Source organism: Adiantum capillus-veneris, chromosome 30 (assembly GCF_014529385.1).
Source record: "Adiantum capillus-veneris isolate H3 chromosome 30, ASM1452938v2, whole genome shotgun sequence".
In the NCBI taxonomy this organism is placed as follows: Eukaryota; Viridiplantae; Streptophyta; class Polypodiopsida; order Polypodiales; family Pteridaceae; genus Adiantum; species Adiantum capillus-veneris.
This window is the reverse complement of record NC_140960.1, coordinates 72558186-72573876: the sequence shown is the minus strand read 5'-3', so window position 1 is coordinate 72573876 and position 15691 is coordinate 72558186. Positions and strand designations below refer to the sequence as shown.

General features: G+C 42.0%; 1 protein-coding gene across 1 annotated transcript; it reads right to left on the bottom strand.

The window, feature by feature from the left end:
• Positions 1–10558: 10558 nt before the first annotated feature.
• Positions 10559–11149, bottom strand: LOC147418187 (uncharacterized). The gene has a single exon (XM_086507076.1). It carries the CDS (start codon positions 11147–11149, stop codon positions 10559–10561), a length of 591 nt encoding a protein of 196 aa, XP_086363202.1.
• Positions 11150–15691: the final 4542 nt, after the last annotated feature.

Below are 15691 nucleotides of genomic sequence, written 5' to 3'. Positions count from 1 at the left end.
TGAGTTTGTAGTGTATTGTGTTTGATAGTGTGTTAGCAGAGGTAGTTAAAGTTAATTAGTTGTGTTAGGTAAAAAGAGGTTAGACAGAGCTCGGCATCCACGCGGTCACATTATCCTCAGAAAAAGTTTTTCTTTGAATTTTTTTTAAAAAAAAATATAAAAAATGCTCGGGATATTTGGGACTAAAAAGAAAACTCAAAACAAAAATATAAAAAACCTTATCTTAAAAAGAAGGGATCGAGATCTTTCCCCAAGCCCAAGCCTCAGGCCTCAGTCTTATGATATAATATACAACTACTTTATATATAAAGACTAGGACCTCAAGTGAAGGGAGGGTATGTGGGACAAATTCCTCAAGTCCTCCACAATCCCCTTCACACTCACCCTTTGGACATACTAAATCTAGCCCTCTCCCCACCTAGGAAAAGACTAGATTTGGAATTCCAAGGGCTGTACGTAACCGTATTGGGGACTATAAAGCACGGCATGTACCCCTAGCCAAGACGCTTGTTTTGAGCTATCACACACCATATTCCGTGGCTTCTTTAAAAAAAGGGACAAAAAATACAAAAAATTGGGTTGTAAACACCTAAAATACTAGATGAGCGGCCTTCATGGGCACTCACCAACACTGCTAGAGTGTTGAGGTCACATGCATCTACGCTCTAGTCATGTGCTAGAGGACAAGCACATAGAGAGTGTCTCCCTTTATGCGGGCACTCATTATTCCTCTACCTTACGCTCTAGGCCCTCAACGGGAACCCAAGGTAGTACCACTCAGGGGCCACATATTGCATCTAGTGACTCTTCCTCTAACTACGACGTCGGAGGGTTACCTGATGCCTAATCCCAATAGCTCAAGCCAAGATATGCATGCCGTGGGCCCACGGTCTGGGCCGAGCGTGCTTAGCCGCTTGAAGGAAACCTTTAGTAAAGCCACTCGCTCCGAACATGGAGCTAACTATGTGAATGAGGGGGGTGGGGAAGTAAATTCGCCATTCATGACCAACGTAGACCCCATGCTCTTGGAGAGTGTGCACGTGAATACTCCATTCACTGCACCCCCTGACTCTTTAGAGTTATTCCCCTCCGAGGTTATACTACCTGATGGGAGAAGCCTTACTGAAGTGCAAGAGGTTGAGTGATATATCCTTGCAGCGAGGGAAAAGGAAATCAAGAGCTTACGTGGGGCAGAGCAATGAAGAGAGTTAAAAGAGAAAGCCCCTATGTCAACATTCATGCTAGGAGAGCAATCGAGTGCTCCTGAATTAGTGACCACTAAGGGGTCAACCCATAGAGAGCCACGTTGCATCTAGTTCAAAGGACACCCCTAGAACCTCAATCCTAGATGGAGCGTTCCTAAATGAGAATTGGGAGTATTAACTACAAACAAAAACTCTAACCGACCTATACACAGGTCACACCTATCACGTGGGTTGGTTAGATGTCCTACAATCCACAATGGGTGCTACTAGTATAGAGGATCAACAACAAAGAGTTTGTGAAATCATCCATAGGGTTATTGAGCTGGACAGACAGAACAAGGGGATCCACATACCTTCGACGGGTCTCATGAGATTCTTGGATACAGGGAAGGCTAAGCAACTGACCTTATCACAAATGGAGACTCCCTCGGTAAGTCCGATGGATCCTCCATACGTTGTTTTGCCGGGGTCTCAGTACAATCTGAGCCCACAAGTGATAGCCCTTTCCAAGTCTAGCTTATCTTTCTCTTGATGACGCCACGGCTATCATGCCTACCCCAGTGATGGGCATGCCAAGGAACACGCCATGGGCCTCATTTGTTAGTAAAGCACCGCTACATGGTAGCTCAATTCCTGTAAACAACAGTACCTACAAGTGTGTACCAATCATTTACACCTATGGGTCCTCGTACTCATGTAGCTCTTACCTCTCCCATTGTTTCAACAACCCATGCTCCACAACCACAACATCCAAGATCTTATTTCAATAGGACCATACCGGCTAGCATTAGCATACCAACTACCACGTCTGCTATGCCCAAGGCCACACATTTGAACTTTGGGCCACCACATGGCACAACACCATACCAAACTTGGAACCCAAGGGCTTTCTATGCACCAAGCCCAATGCCAATACCTACTCCACATGTAGTCTCTGGAGTGCCTTCACCCATGGTGCCTGCTCACTTAGGTGACTTGGCAACATTTGCTCAAGCTATTGGTTGATCTATTGCTGAGAATATACGTAGCACACCTGATAGGGAGCCTAGAAGTAAGGCAGTACAAATAGCCAAGCTCACACAAAAATTTAGTGGAGACGGGGATGTGAGAAAGCATATCAAAGTGTTTGAACAAATATGCGATTCTCTAGGAGAACACAATGACCTGCATAAGAGTAATGCTTTAATCCTAACCTTAAGTGGGAAGGCTGGGGATTTACCCTACTCTTAGGAGACTGTTCTTGAAAGAATACATACGAGAGGGAGTGCTTTGGGGTGTAGCCTCTCAACTTCAGAAAGCCCAACGAGAGGAAGGAGAGTCGGTGAGAGAATTTATCAGTCGCTTGAAGCATTTGAATTCTCGTTGTAATCCAAATGAGTGCTTCAATAATAATCAATTGCTTCATAGATTCATTAGAGGATTACGACATGAGGATATCTACAATGGCCTAGTCATTAGAGATATCACCACTTGGGAAGCAGTCATAACCAATTGCTTGATAGATTCATTAGAGGATTACGACATGAGGATATCTACAATGGCCTAGTCATTAGAGGTATCACCACTTGGGAAGCAGTCATCACTTGGGAAACAGTCACCACCAATGCGATCCAATTGGAGGATAATTTAATGATTCAAGGAGAAAGAGTGTCTATTGAGCCTAAATCTACTAGCTTGCAAGCATCGGGGCATGGACCAATGACCATAAAGCATATTGTTAAAGAGCCAAATATATCTGAGATGACTTTAGCAGATCTCACCAAGGCCATTCAAGAGAGTCTTAGAGACAATCGTGCTCCGCAAAACAACAAATGTATCTAAGAAGGGAGCAACGATGGTGCTCAGTTTGCTATGGTCTGCATAGTACCAATGAATGCCCTACTTTTAGAGTAAAATTTAATGGGAATTGCAATGCATGTGGGAGGTATGGTCATCAAGCTAAGGATTGCATAGTATTTAAGTGCGCAATGGCCAATAGACCAACCTTAGCATGGACGGACACACCTCGAGTGCTTGCATTGATGCCGGCTCCACCTCTTGAACAAAAGTCACAACACATGGTCCCCAGGGACCAAAATGTTGTTCAAACAACACCCTTACCACCTCCAGTGCTAGGAACGCAACCACCACATCCGAGAATCACTTTTATGAATCAAGTGGGTTGTGAGTCATCTATTGCTTGTTTGGAAGGTTGTGAGGAAGATATAGACCCTAATATTGCCTATGGGATTGATGCACTTGAAGAAAGTCCACAATACTACAGGGAGGACTATTGGGGACAAGTCAAACCTGTCTATCAAGTAGCTGCTCTTGCTGCAAGAGGCCAAAATATCAATTACACTGCCAAGAGACCACCTCTTCAATGCTATGAGTGTGGGGTCCACATTGTCAGCCAAGTGTCCTATTAAGCTACAAAAGAATGCTACACTAATGCAAACCAATCAAGCGAGCACGTCTACAATGCCGATACTCATGTGTAATCGATGTAGCATAGATCATTTGATTGCCCAATGTTCGAATAATCAAAATGCGTCGAAGATCACGCCATTAAAATTGATTGAGGTTACCGAGGAGCCATCACAAAGTACACCTATGGTACCAGTAAAATGTACTAACATGATCGATGATCCAAAAACAAAATTATATTCTTGAAGAAACAGACACGACATCAATTGCCCAATCTCAAAAGAAGAAGAAAACACGAAGGAAGAGATCGCAAAGCAGTGAAGTCAGACCCCAGTTCAAAGACCAACATAGGGATTGGTGACGATCCCATATATATGGACAATGCTGAAGAGGATTCTGATTCAAGTGAAACCATGGAGACCAAAACGATCACTAGGAAAGAAACCAACAAGGAAGATCGTCATGAGCTACAATGGCCAAGACCCAAGAAGAAGATAGGAACTTACCCAAGCCCTACAGAGGAGATTGAGCGAGTCAAGCAATTAAGGATTTTGGTAGAAGAGACCAAAAGGGATCTAGAGCCAGCAGCACCTAGGCAGATCCACATTACAAACACAATGTTCCCTACACAATAGCAACCTCACAAAGTCCATAGACTCCTAGCCATACCTAGTGTAATCTAAGAAGAAAGTGACTTAAAGTCATGGGAAAGTGGGCATACTCACTTCTTTTTGGAGAGAATGTTTACAGAGGGACTACCTGACCCTATCGAAGAAATGGAGATGCCATCTTTCCCACGTCAAGAGACTGAAGCCCAAAAGATGCCGTTAAATATTGTCATATTGATGGATTTTATGGCTTTAGGAGTTAGAACCACCATCATGCCCAAACTATATGGAGACCCCGAGCTATTCTTAGCTCTTTGAGCTTTCCTCAACGGAGAACTGAAAGTCGGGCTACCACAATTTGCACAGATGGATGGATCTAGGGAGATGCCAATAGATGAGGAACACTTAGATCCACAACCCAACCTAGATGACAACTCTGTTGTGGAAATACATGTTAACAAGTTGGGACAATACTTTGAAGGCGATGAATCCAATGCGACTATACCAATCACTACCAAGGGAGAAACTGTGAAGGAAATCCTTGATGGTGGCATTGGGGGTAGCATTGTGACTAAAATTGTTGGGAAACTATGGGAAGACCTCACCCTGGGACCACAAACATAGTAGTAAAGGTGGAATGGGACTATTGCTAAACCTATTGGTATGCTAGAAGATCTCAAGATCAAGGTCTTTGGACACAAAATAAGGAATACCTTCATTGTTATGGATTTTCCAAGCTGTAATGGAAATGGTCTATGAACTTTGAGAGTAGCGAAATTAGGGAATTAAATGAAGCACTTTTGTGAGATTACTTTGTGAGCATTAGCTGGTGAACTTAATTGATGGTAGCAACATAAACATGGTACTTAGTTGACTTGGCGCGAACACTACTTTTGCAAGAGAGAGTTTAGAGAACATGACAATAGTTGAGGACCGGATTCATACGGAGCCGACAGTCCCCCCTCCAATAGGCATTTGTATTATGGTTTCTCCCATCAAGAGAGACTTGGTACAATACAATATTTGTGTTCCTTGTGACCTTGGTGATGCAATGAAGATGGAAAGCTTCATGCATCACAAGCATAATATAAACTTTGTATAAAGCATTAACTTCCCAAGCCTTAGTCCCAGGGGCCTCAAACACCTTCAAAGGTGGAGAGAGCTACTGGGGAATGAGGGTAGGGAAGAGGAAGAAGAAACATTCCGTAGGAGAAAGAAATAGTTCCTCACTTGTCATCACTCTTCTTGCTAGCATACATAATAGCATAGTAATGAAGATGGAGAAGATGGCAAGCTTAAGCATTGAAGCATGGCTCTTGGTTGGATTTGCATTCCATAGCCAAGAGTGTTGTGTAGGCCTCTACTTTCACGGGTGCTATCATTTAACGAGCGATGAAAAGTGAGCGAGGGACAAAGAGCGAGAAAAGAGATGCAAAGAACAAAATACTTTGAAGCAATATTGATCATATTTGATGGTAAGCAAACTTCAACTAGAGAAAACTTTCCAATTGGATTACTTGGTGCTAATGTACATGCTTAGAATATCCTTTAGCAGAAGATTAACACTTGTAATCTACCTATCCTCTCTTGATGACTGACAATATTGAGATGTGTTTCCCCACTATTTAGGTTTTCCAAAGTGACTGATAAGAAGGGATCACAATTCTTTGCAACAATGCAAATTAATCAACAATGTTAGTAACAACCATCGTGGTTAACTTTAGTTAGCTAATCTACAAGCACCCAAAACTCTCCATGACCTCTATTGGTGATTGGCAGATCTACAATTAATCTCAGAGAAGTATTGAAGGGTGAGGTTGACAATAATGGTCCTTTTAAATTCTTCTCTCTTGTGTTTATACTATACTCCCCCTCCAAAATATTTAAAAGGAATTGACAATATGCTCCAACTCAAATGATTTTTGTGGGAAATTGTGTAGTTTGAGATCATGTTTCTTAGTCCCCATAAAGTAGGCAAACCGTCATGGTGGCAACCATGGGAATCTTGGAGTCATGGGGGGGCTTGTTAATAAAAGAAATCACACCTAGTATCCTTTCACGTGTGTCAAAATCAAGGAGGAAGGGGGTCATGAAGTGGCCACTAATCATGAAAGTGAAGGAGGCTAGAAATGCACTATGAGAATTACAAGGTGACAAGGAGACAACAAGGTGCATGTCCATGCTCGAATTTATCACTTGGAAAAACCTAGTGACTGTTGAAGATGATGAAATAGAAAACAGAAGGAAGATAGCAACTCAGAGTAGGAAGAAGATGGAGAAGGAGAAGACACAGAGCTTGCGTACGAGATCTCTGTAGTCTATTTCTCTGTATTAGATTAATAGAGTATATCCAAACTCAGAGCTACAAAGCTTATATGAGACCCTAAGAGATAAGGTGTCCTTTCACACCAGATGTCCAGGGGGAAAAACCCAGTGGGAGAAAAGTGCCCTTGGTGAAGCGCGTATATACACTAACACTAATACATGTCTACAAATCCCCCCTGTAGTGATAGTGTGAATCGGTACAAGGTAGCAGATCATCATCTGTATGAGAGTAAGCCCAAAGCTTTTCGGAAAGATTCAAACTTTTCTCGTGATAACGCCTTCGTAAATAGATCTGTAATGTTATCCTGTGTAGGACAGTAAATTAGTGTGATCTCCCCTGCATGTAGCCTTTCCCTGACATAGTGGTAGTGAACCTCTATGTGCTTTGTTCTTGCATGAAATACTGGATTCCTTGCAACTGCCATAGCACTCTGACCGTCAATGAAAATGGTAGTGGGTGCCTGTTGACACTCACAAAGATCTGCCAATAACCTACGTATCCATACACAATCAACTGTTGCCGTGAAAGCTGCCCTGTACTCAGCTTCATAAGTTGATGTAGCCACTGTGGGTTGCTTCTTGCTTAGCCAAGATATACATGCATTTCCCAAGAAAAAACAATTGCCACTTGTGGAATGTCGTGTGTCAAAATCACCAGCCCAATCTGAATCGCTGTAACCAAGAAGCTGCATAGAACTGTGCTTTCCATACATATCCCCCCTCGGAAAGAACATGGAAAGATTAGGGGTACCTGAAAGGTAACCAAGTATGCGCTTCACAGCCTGCCAATGATGCATACTTGGGCTGTGCATAAATCTGCTTGCTTGTGAAACCCCAAATTGAATGTCTGGACGAGTGTTGCCTGCCAAATATATCAAGCAACCAACCGCTGCTGCATAAGTATGTACATCAAAAGGTTCTCCAGCATCGTGCATGCTCAACTTTGATCCAGTTTCTACGGGTGTAGAGATTGGTTTACAATTTTGCATACCAAACTTGTCCAAAATTTTATGCAAATATTTTGCCTGCAACATGTATATGCCATCCTCTGATTGCACAAACTGAATACCCAAGTAATAATGTAGCAAACCAAGATCAGACATCTCAAAGGTTTTTCTCAAAGCATCTTTAAACGCTTCAATTTCATTTGCAGTATTGCCTGTAAGAAGCATATCATCCACATAAAGTGTTAGCATAATGAGAACTCCATCTCTCTTTTTGACATACAAAGTACTTTCTGTTGGACTATTCTGAAATCCCTGGCCAATCAAATAAGTATGTATCTTCTCATACCATGCTCTTGGAGCCTGTTTGAGACCATACAAAGCTTTACGCAATCTACATACCTTTTGCTCTTGACCTTTTACAACAAAACCACTTGGTTGACTTACATAAACTTCTTCCTGCAAATCACCATTCAAAAAAGCAGTTTTGATATCCAACTGATGCACTTTCCAACCATGATGAGCAGCAATTGAAACTAGTGATCTAACTGTGGACGCACGAGAAGTAGGAGCAAAGGTTTCATCATAATCTATGCCTTTCTGTTGCGCATAGCCTTTTGCCACAAGCCTTGCTTTGTACCTGTCAACAGTACCATCTTGTTTCCTTTTTACCTTAAAAACCCACTATGTACCAATAGGCTTTTTACCTGTAGGCAATTACCTATAGGCAAGTCCACTAGATCCCATGTATGATTCTTATGAATAGAATCAATTTCTTGCTGCATAGCATCTTTCCACTGAACACACTCTAAAGCTTGTTCAAATGAATCAGGCTCATCTGCATCACAAAGAGTGCTAAAGCAAGCCAAATCTACTTGCTCTCTGCCAAAAGTAGTACCAACACGTGTTTTTCGTGGCAACGGTGCATCCAACTTGCTATCTTGCAAAGTTTTCTGAACCCATTTAGGCAAGGTTCTTTCTTCCTTGAGAACTTCTTGCTCTTCACGCACAATTTCCTCTACATCATGAGGTGTCACATGCTGATCAAAAGATTGATCAAGATTATCAACCTGTTGTGATTCTTGATTCTCCACAAAAGAAGGAAGCAAACCTTCAAATACATGATGTGTCTGCATATGAGGTACATCAAAAGCAACCATAGGTTGGGCAGTAGTTTTTGCAAAAATTACATCACGACTTTCAAAAATCTTGTTTGTAGCAGGATTGTAAAGTCTATAACCTTTACTTCCACTACTGTACCCCACAAATATACATTTGATTGCCTTATCATCAAGCTTCCCACGTAACTACTGAGGGATGTGAGCATAAGCAAGACAACCAAAAACACGAAGATAACTGACTGAAGGTTTTCTGTCATACCAAGCTTCATATGGAGTAATGGTCTTCAAGGCACGAGTAGGACACCTGTTCAAAACATGTGCTGCACAAGCAACTGCCTCCATCCATAGCTTATGAGGCAAACTCTTAGCCTTGAGCATACATCTAGCTGTCTCCATTAAAGACCTGTTTGTAAGACCAGCGGGTAGACAGACACGCGAATAACCTCCCAACCATCCTATATATAGGCCCCTGGCCCTCTTCCATATATAGACCCCTTTACTGCATGTGTGTCCGGCACATTGCCCGGGCCGTGCCCGTCTAGTCCTACCCTTGCCGTGTGAGAGAGAGTTGTCGCATATGTATATTCTCCCTCTTGTATCATATACATCCGTCGTATACGGAATGAAAGAAGCTACAGACATTTTTGCAAATCCATCCCAAGTTTGTATGCTCATAGCATATGTAAAACGTGGGGAGTCTCTATGCAAGATGCATAAAGACAAGCCTTGCTTCACCTAAATCGGGTAGTGCTAATGGCCAACTGATGTGGCTGCCAATAGCATGACAAAAATAATCGACCTAGTCGAGCAATTTCAAGTGAAATTAACCAGTATTGTGTGGCAAGCATCCTATGTCGGCTTGTAGAAACAGTGACAAGGAGTCGGCCATGCCGAGCAACTTGCTGCCGTCAACAAATCCAGTAAGCGTGTCACCTTGAAATACTGAAAAACCTGCCCTTGGCCCTGCCTTAAGGTACTCAGGAGAAGCCATGCTTCAGATAACTATGTCTGGCCTCATTGCCAACACATGCTATTGATGACAGATGTCATCGTGAAGAGAGTCAATTGTGTCGATCATGCACAGACAATGGACCTTGTCCAGTTGTACTTTTTATTGAAGAGTAGAAAAATACTTATATACATACCGACGGAACTGGATTATTGAAAGCAAAGAGACTCCTATCTGTGTTGCAGGCTGTGATAAATGGTCAGCCATGCCGAGCACTTTTGCCTGCTATGCCAATGAAAGATAGGCGAGAAAGAAATTTGCATGACAAACTATAGGCCTTGCCTATACTTGCCGCACTGTAACTAGAAATCATCCTATGCACATCCATGAAATGGTCATACCATACAGTTGTAAAAATGTCCCCAATGAATATGCTCCTAGCATACTCCAAATGCTAGCAGGACAAAAATGAAAGCCTTGTAAGTATATACATGCCATGCATGATAAAAAGTTGCAAGGGTTAACTCTGGAGTGGTGTACTCAACACCACAGTGGTGTATGCACATAATGAGCCTTGCTCAATGATCAGAACAACATGTTGAAGACCAAGTGAGCCGTGCTCAAGCATACAAGTAACAGCTGCACACTGAGAATGAATCAAACAAGAAAAGTGCAACAAATCGTCATACCTTGTCTTTGAACGTTAGCGATGAATATTATTCATGTCGTCATCGTTGCAGCTTCTTGAATGTAGGAGGGATCAAAAAGTATAATTATCGGTCGGCCTTGCCAAATACCGTAATCGAATATGTTACAAGCCCTGCCTGAATTGCCTTTGTAGCAACAATGAACCTCTGATGCGCGTGTGGGGTCGAGGAATTGTGTACTCAAGCCATGCTGGATTTTGATCTTGAACCGAAACATTAATGTTGTGCAAACAAAATATGCCACAAAATTTAGTGCGTACCTGCTGAATCACATGAATCGACTTGCTATGTTGTCAAATTCGTGCATGATGCATGAGCACGCATGCCATGCTTTTCGTATCATGGTGGTGTATAGCTTCCATCAAAGCGCTAAAGAGCCTCGAATCGGCGTCCGCTAGTGATGTCGGGTATTCGATTGGAAATCCATGGCAAAGGTAGAAACCGTGTTTCCATAGCCTCATGGTGAACTGGAAGCCTTGCTTCCCTAGCACTTCTGCATGCATGCCTTGGAAAAACCACCGTTGCCTCTCTTCGAGACACTCATGCATCGTAGCAAAACGGTCAGTTAGTCCGTGAATGCGTGCAACCATGGCTCCTGCAATTGTTGCATGCAACCTTGGGTGACCTGGCTTCTCCGGGACCCCTTGGGCACCCCATGTGTGGGACAAGGCCCTAGGAGTGCCCCATGGGCACCTTAGGCGCCCACACCATGGCCAACCCCTAAACGAAGTAAAAAATAAACTTAAAGAAATAATCTTCAGCGATGGCGGCTCTGTAAACTGCGCAGGGAAAAACTCCAACATGCCAATCCATGCGCTGCTCCAGCCACCTCCATCATGTGACGAAAAACCCCCCTCAGGCCAGGGCGAAGCTGCAGAAAGCATGCAGGTCCGATTTCGTGCATGTCGAACATCGCGACTTTGTGCATAGAAGCGGTTTGTCCCACGTGGAGTTCGGCCCCGAGCTCTGTGTAGATCTCCGATCACGAGAGAGAGAGAGAGAGAGAGAGAGAGAGAGAGAGAGAGAGAGAGAGAGAGAGAGAGAGAGAGAGAGAGAGAGAGAGAGAGAGAGAGAGAGAGAGAGAGATCGCCATGCTTCCAGAGAGAACGCCATGCTTCCCTCCTCCATAGCTCCCTACTGTCCCCTCCTCTCCACCTTGCTCTGATACCAATGTAAGACCAGCGGGTAGACAGGCACGCGAATAACCTCCCAACCATCCTATATATAGGCCCCTGACCCTCTTCCATATATAGACCCCTTTACTGCATGTGTGTCCGGCACATTGCCCGGGCCGTGCCCGTCTAGTCCTACCCTTGGCATGACACTGTTCTTCCTTTTTGCAACACCATTTTGTTGTGGTGTGTATGGCATAGTGCATTGGTGTTTAATGCCTTTCGTTCCCAAAAAATCCTTAAATGCACCTGACATGTATTCACCTCCTCGATCGGTACGAAGAGTCTGTACTTTGTAACCTATTTCATTTTCAACCATGGCGACATAATGTTGAAAAACTGCAAACACATCTGACTTTGCTTTGAGTGGATACACCCAACAAAACCTGGAAAAGTCATCAATGAAGGTCACAAAATAAAGGCTGTTTCCTATAGATGGCGTCCTCATAGGACCACATACATCACTGTGTACAAGATGCAACTTTCGTGTCCCTTTAACTGAACCATCCTGCGAAAATGCAAATCTGTGCATCTTTCCAAGAACGCAACCTTCACATACATGTCTTGGTGGCATCTCCAATAAAGACAAATCATGCACCATATTATGACGTTGTAAAGTCATCAAACTGCCATAACTAACATGCCCAAATCTAGCATGCCACAACTCAGCATCCTACATGGCCCGAGTCTTTGTTTTTGCAATACATACCTGAATCTGCTTTTCATAAGGATCTAGCACAAATAGTCCATTTTCCAGCGTACCTGTAGTGATAAGAGAATAACCATTCTCTCGATCTCGTACAACACATCTGTCATCCTCAAAAATGACCCGAAGACCATTTTTTGCAAGAGAGGATACAGAAAACAAATTCTTCTTGATCCCTGGAACATATAAGACATCTAGCAAGCATAAATCTGAACCATCTAAAATGGTAATCAAAATCTTACCAACGCCTTTGATTGGATAAGAAGCATTATTTGCACATGTCACCTTCTTTCCTACTGGAGCTGCATCCAATGAACAAAACAAATCCTTCCTTGAAGTAATATGCCTGGATGTACCACTATCAAAGCACCAAATCATTTGTGTCTCGTCAACACTGTAAGCAGAAAAATCTGAATATACTAAGAAAGCATAAGAATTCTGCACAAAGTTTGCAGACTCTTATTTAGCTGTAGAAGAATCACCAGAAGCTGAAACAACCAAACTTGACTCTTTCTTCTTTTCTTTAGCAATTCGCTTTTTACACTCACTAATGTAGTGACCAGGTTTCTTGCAGTAGTGACATTTACCTTTCTTCTTGGACTTGTCGGAATCACCTTTAGACTTCTCTGAAGACTGTCCTGCACCAGACTTGGAGTGATGAGCACTCTCTTTACCCTTGTTTTTGTTCAGTACAACAAGATCATGATCCATACCATCCACCTGTAAAGACTTGTTCTTACGTGATTGATCCTCCTGCAATAGCAAAGCCACTAACTCTTCAAAATGAAGAGGCTCAGGATTAGCTCGCAAAGACAGAGTCAAAGAAGTCTGAAAAGTCAAATAAGATGGTGGTAGTGAATTGAGTGTTTTAAAAACCAAGTCCTTCTCTGGAATCACTTCATCAATGCTAAGCAATTGCTCTTTAAGATCCCTGATTTTTGTAAGATGCTCGACAATATCGTCACCTTCGTCTATCTGTATTTTGTCAAGTTGTTTCTTCAAAAACTCTATTCTGGCAGCGTTTCTTCCTCCAAACATAGCTTGCAGAGTGTTCCAAGCATCCTCAGAAGTTCTGCAAGATCTGATATGTGGTGTGATTGTCCTCTTTATGGTTAAGGCAATCACAACCATAGCTTGTGCATCTTTAGTATCCCATCTCTTTTGCTCTGGAGTGACTTGTGAGGGTCCTGCACCAACAGCTTCACCATGACCAGGCGTGGCAGGTGAAATGCTACCTTGATGAACTTCATCTCCAGATACATAATCCCACAATCCTTTACCAACCAAAACATTCTTGGCCATAAAAGACCAAAGAGAATAGTTGGTACCATCCAATTTGTCTTCAGATGTAAACGAACCAAAAATCTCTTTCTCCGTAGATTGAGCCATACTGTGGATGCACACAAGAGAGCAAAAGAACCTCCAAGAGATTCACAAATCTCCTCTCCAATCCAAGAAAAACTCTACACAAAATCTCAGCACAAAGCTAAGACAAGCTGCTTCCGAAAAGAACTGTTTACCTGAAGAAAATCTGTCAAAAAGCACACCCTCTTGATCTAAACGCCTCCGAAAAGTAACTTCTGCTATGCTGCTCAAAAAAAAATTCTGAGGGCTCAAACGGCTTCAAAAGGGGGGTAAAACCCCAGGTTATCTGATCAGAATACTCCCGGAACGTCGAGGATGCTCCCACGAGCAAATTTTCCGAAAACTGCCTGAAAATTGCGATTGCGCATGCGGACGCGAAAACGCAAGTAGAGGCTCTGGAAATCACCTTGCTCTGATACCAATTGTTGAAGATGATGAAATAGGAAACATAAGGAAGATAGAAACTCAGAGTAGGAAGAAGATGGAGAAGGAGAAGACACAGAGCTTGCGTACGAGATCTCTGTAGTCTATTTCTCTGTATTAGAATAATAAAGTATATCCAAACTCAGAGCTACAAACTTATATGAGACCCTAAGAGATAAGGTGTCCTTTCACACCAGATGTCCAGGGGGAAAAACCCAGTGGGAGAAAAGTGCCCCTAGTGAAGCGCGTATACACACTAACACTACTATATGTCTACAGTGACTACAAGGTGGGGACGCTTTTCTTGATGTTGGTTGAGATGGCACAATTTGATTGGAAACAATGCAAAAAAAAAAAGGATGCTGAAGTGGCCTCTGTAGTAAGATTGCATGCTGAATTTTTGGCATGGAAAGTTGTTGGATTGGACGGCTCAAATCACATGCCTCATGATCTTGAACTTTGACTGTTAAAGTTATTTTTAGTAGAATTTAAAGCATTTCCAATGTAGAATGGCCCATGCAAAGAACACCGCTACCAAATTTTAATTTTTGGGTTTATATCGTAAAATGGGAGTTGTGGCACCTAACACTTGTTGTGCCCACTTGGTAGATGCATTGTATACTCTTGCAATGCCATCTAGATAGCCTATTTCTTGGATAGAATATTAATTCAATTAAGTAATCTTCTTCCTTAAGGTTCATCTTGTGTGGTGATCCATTATGATATAATATTGCATAACTAAGTCCCTAGCTAGTCTCACTTTTGCCTGTACATAAAGGAATAAACTAGTTGCCTTATTAAACTATTAGCAAAGTTGAACAACCATAACATCACATGGGAAAACTAACTTATTCCATCACCCATGCATAGATGACATGTGTTTTTGCTAACTTGAAATTTTTTATTTGTGTTATAGCTATGTCTTTGGCCTTTGACAAAGTCCCGCCACTTGCATCTAGAAACACATTCCAATTGAGATTAATGAGCATTGAGAGATTGAGGTCACTTAAAAGTATGGCTCTACAAAAGTAGTGCTACTGTATCATGTAATCACGTTGTCCTTGATTTTGCCACCATCTTTGTGATCTTACTCCTCCATTCAATGCTCTTGATGAAAATGTCCCATTATCCCAAAGTCTGTTTTGTCTCCACCACTACCGTTTCACTACAAATGGGGGAGGATAAAATCATTAATAGCCTTTGATTTGAGGCTCAAGGTATAAGCTTGATTCATAGCTCTGTTTCTTTATCCACGTGGACAATATTCTAGAGCAACGTGAGGCTAATAAATAAGTGTAATTCTCAATTGAGAAGAGTTTCTTGAAATGAAAATGAACAAAAGTGGATACAATCTTCCTTTCTCTCTCTCTCTCTCTCTCTCTCTCTTCTCTCTCTATCTATCTCTCTTTCTTCTTAATGTGTGTGTGTGTGTGCGTGCGTGCGTGTGTATGTGTGTGTGTGTGTATATATATATGTATGTATGTATATATATACATACATACATACATACATACATACATATATATATATATATATATATATATATATATATATATATATATATATATATATATATATATATATATATATATATATATATATATATATATATATATATATATATGTATGTATGTATGTATGTATGTATGTATGTATGTATGTATGTATGCCTGATTGGGAAGCGTTTCAAAATGCAAGTGAAATGGCCCAAGTGGGAAGCATGTACTAAGAGATTTATATGCCCAAGTGGGAAGTGTTTC

What these genes read in the sequence shown, in the direction of transcription:
- LOC147418187 (XM_086507076.1), bottom strand. Translation starts at nt 11,149, where the DNA reads ATGCTTTCTGCAGCTTCGCCCTGGCCTGAGGGGGGTTTTTCGTCACAT.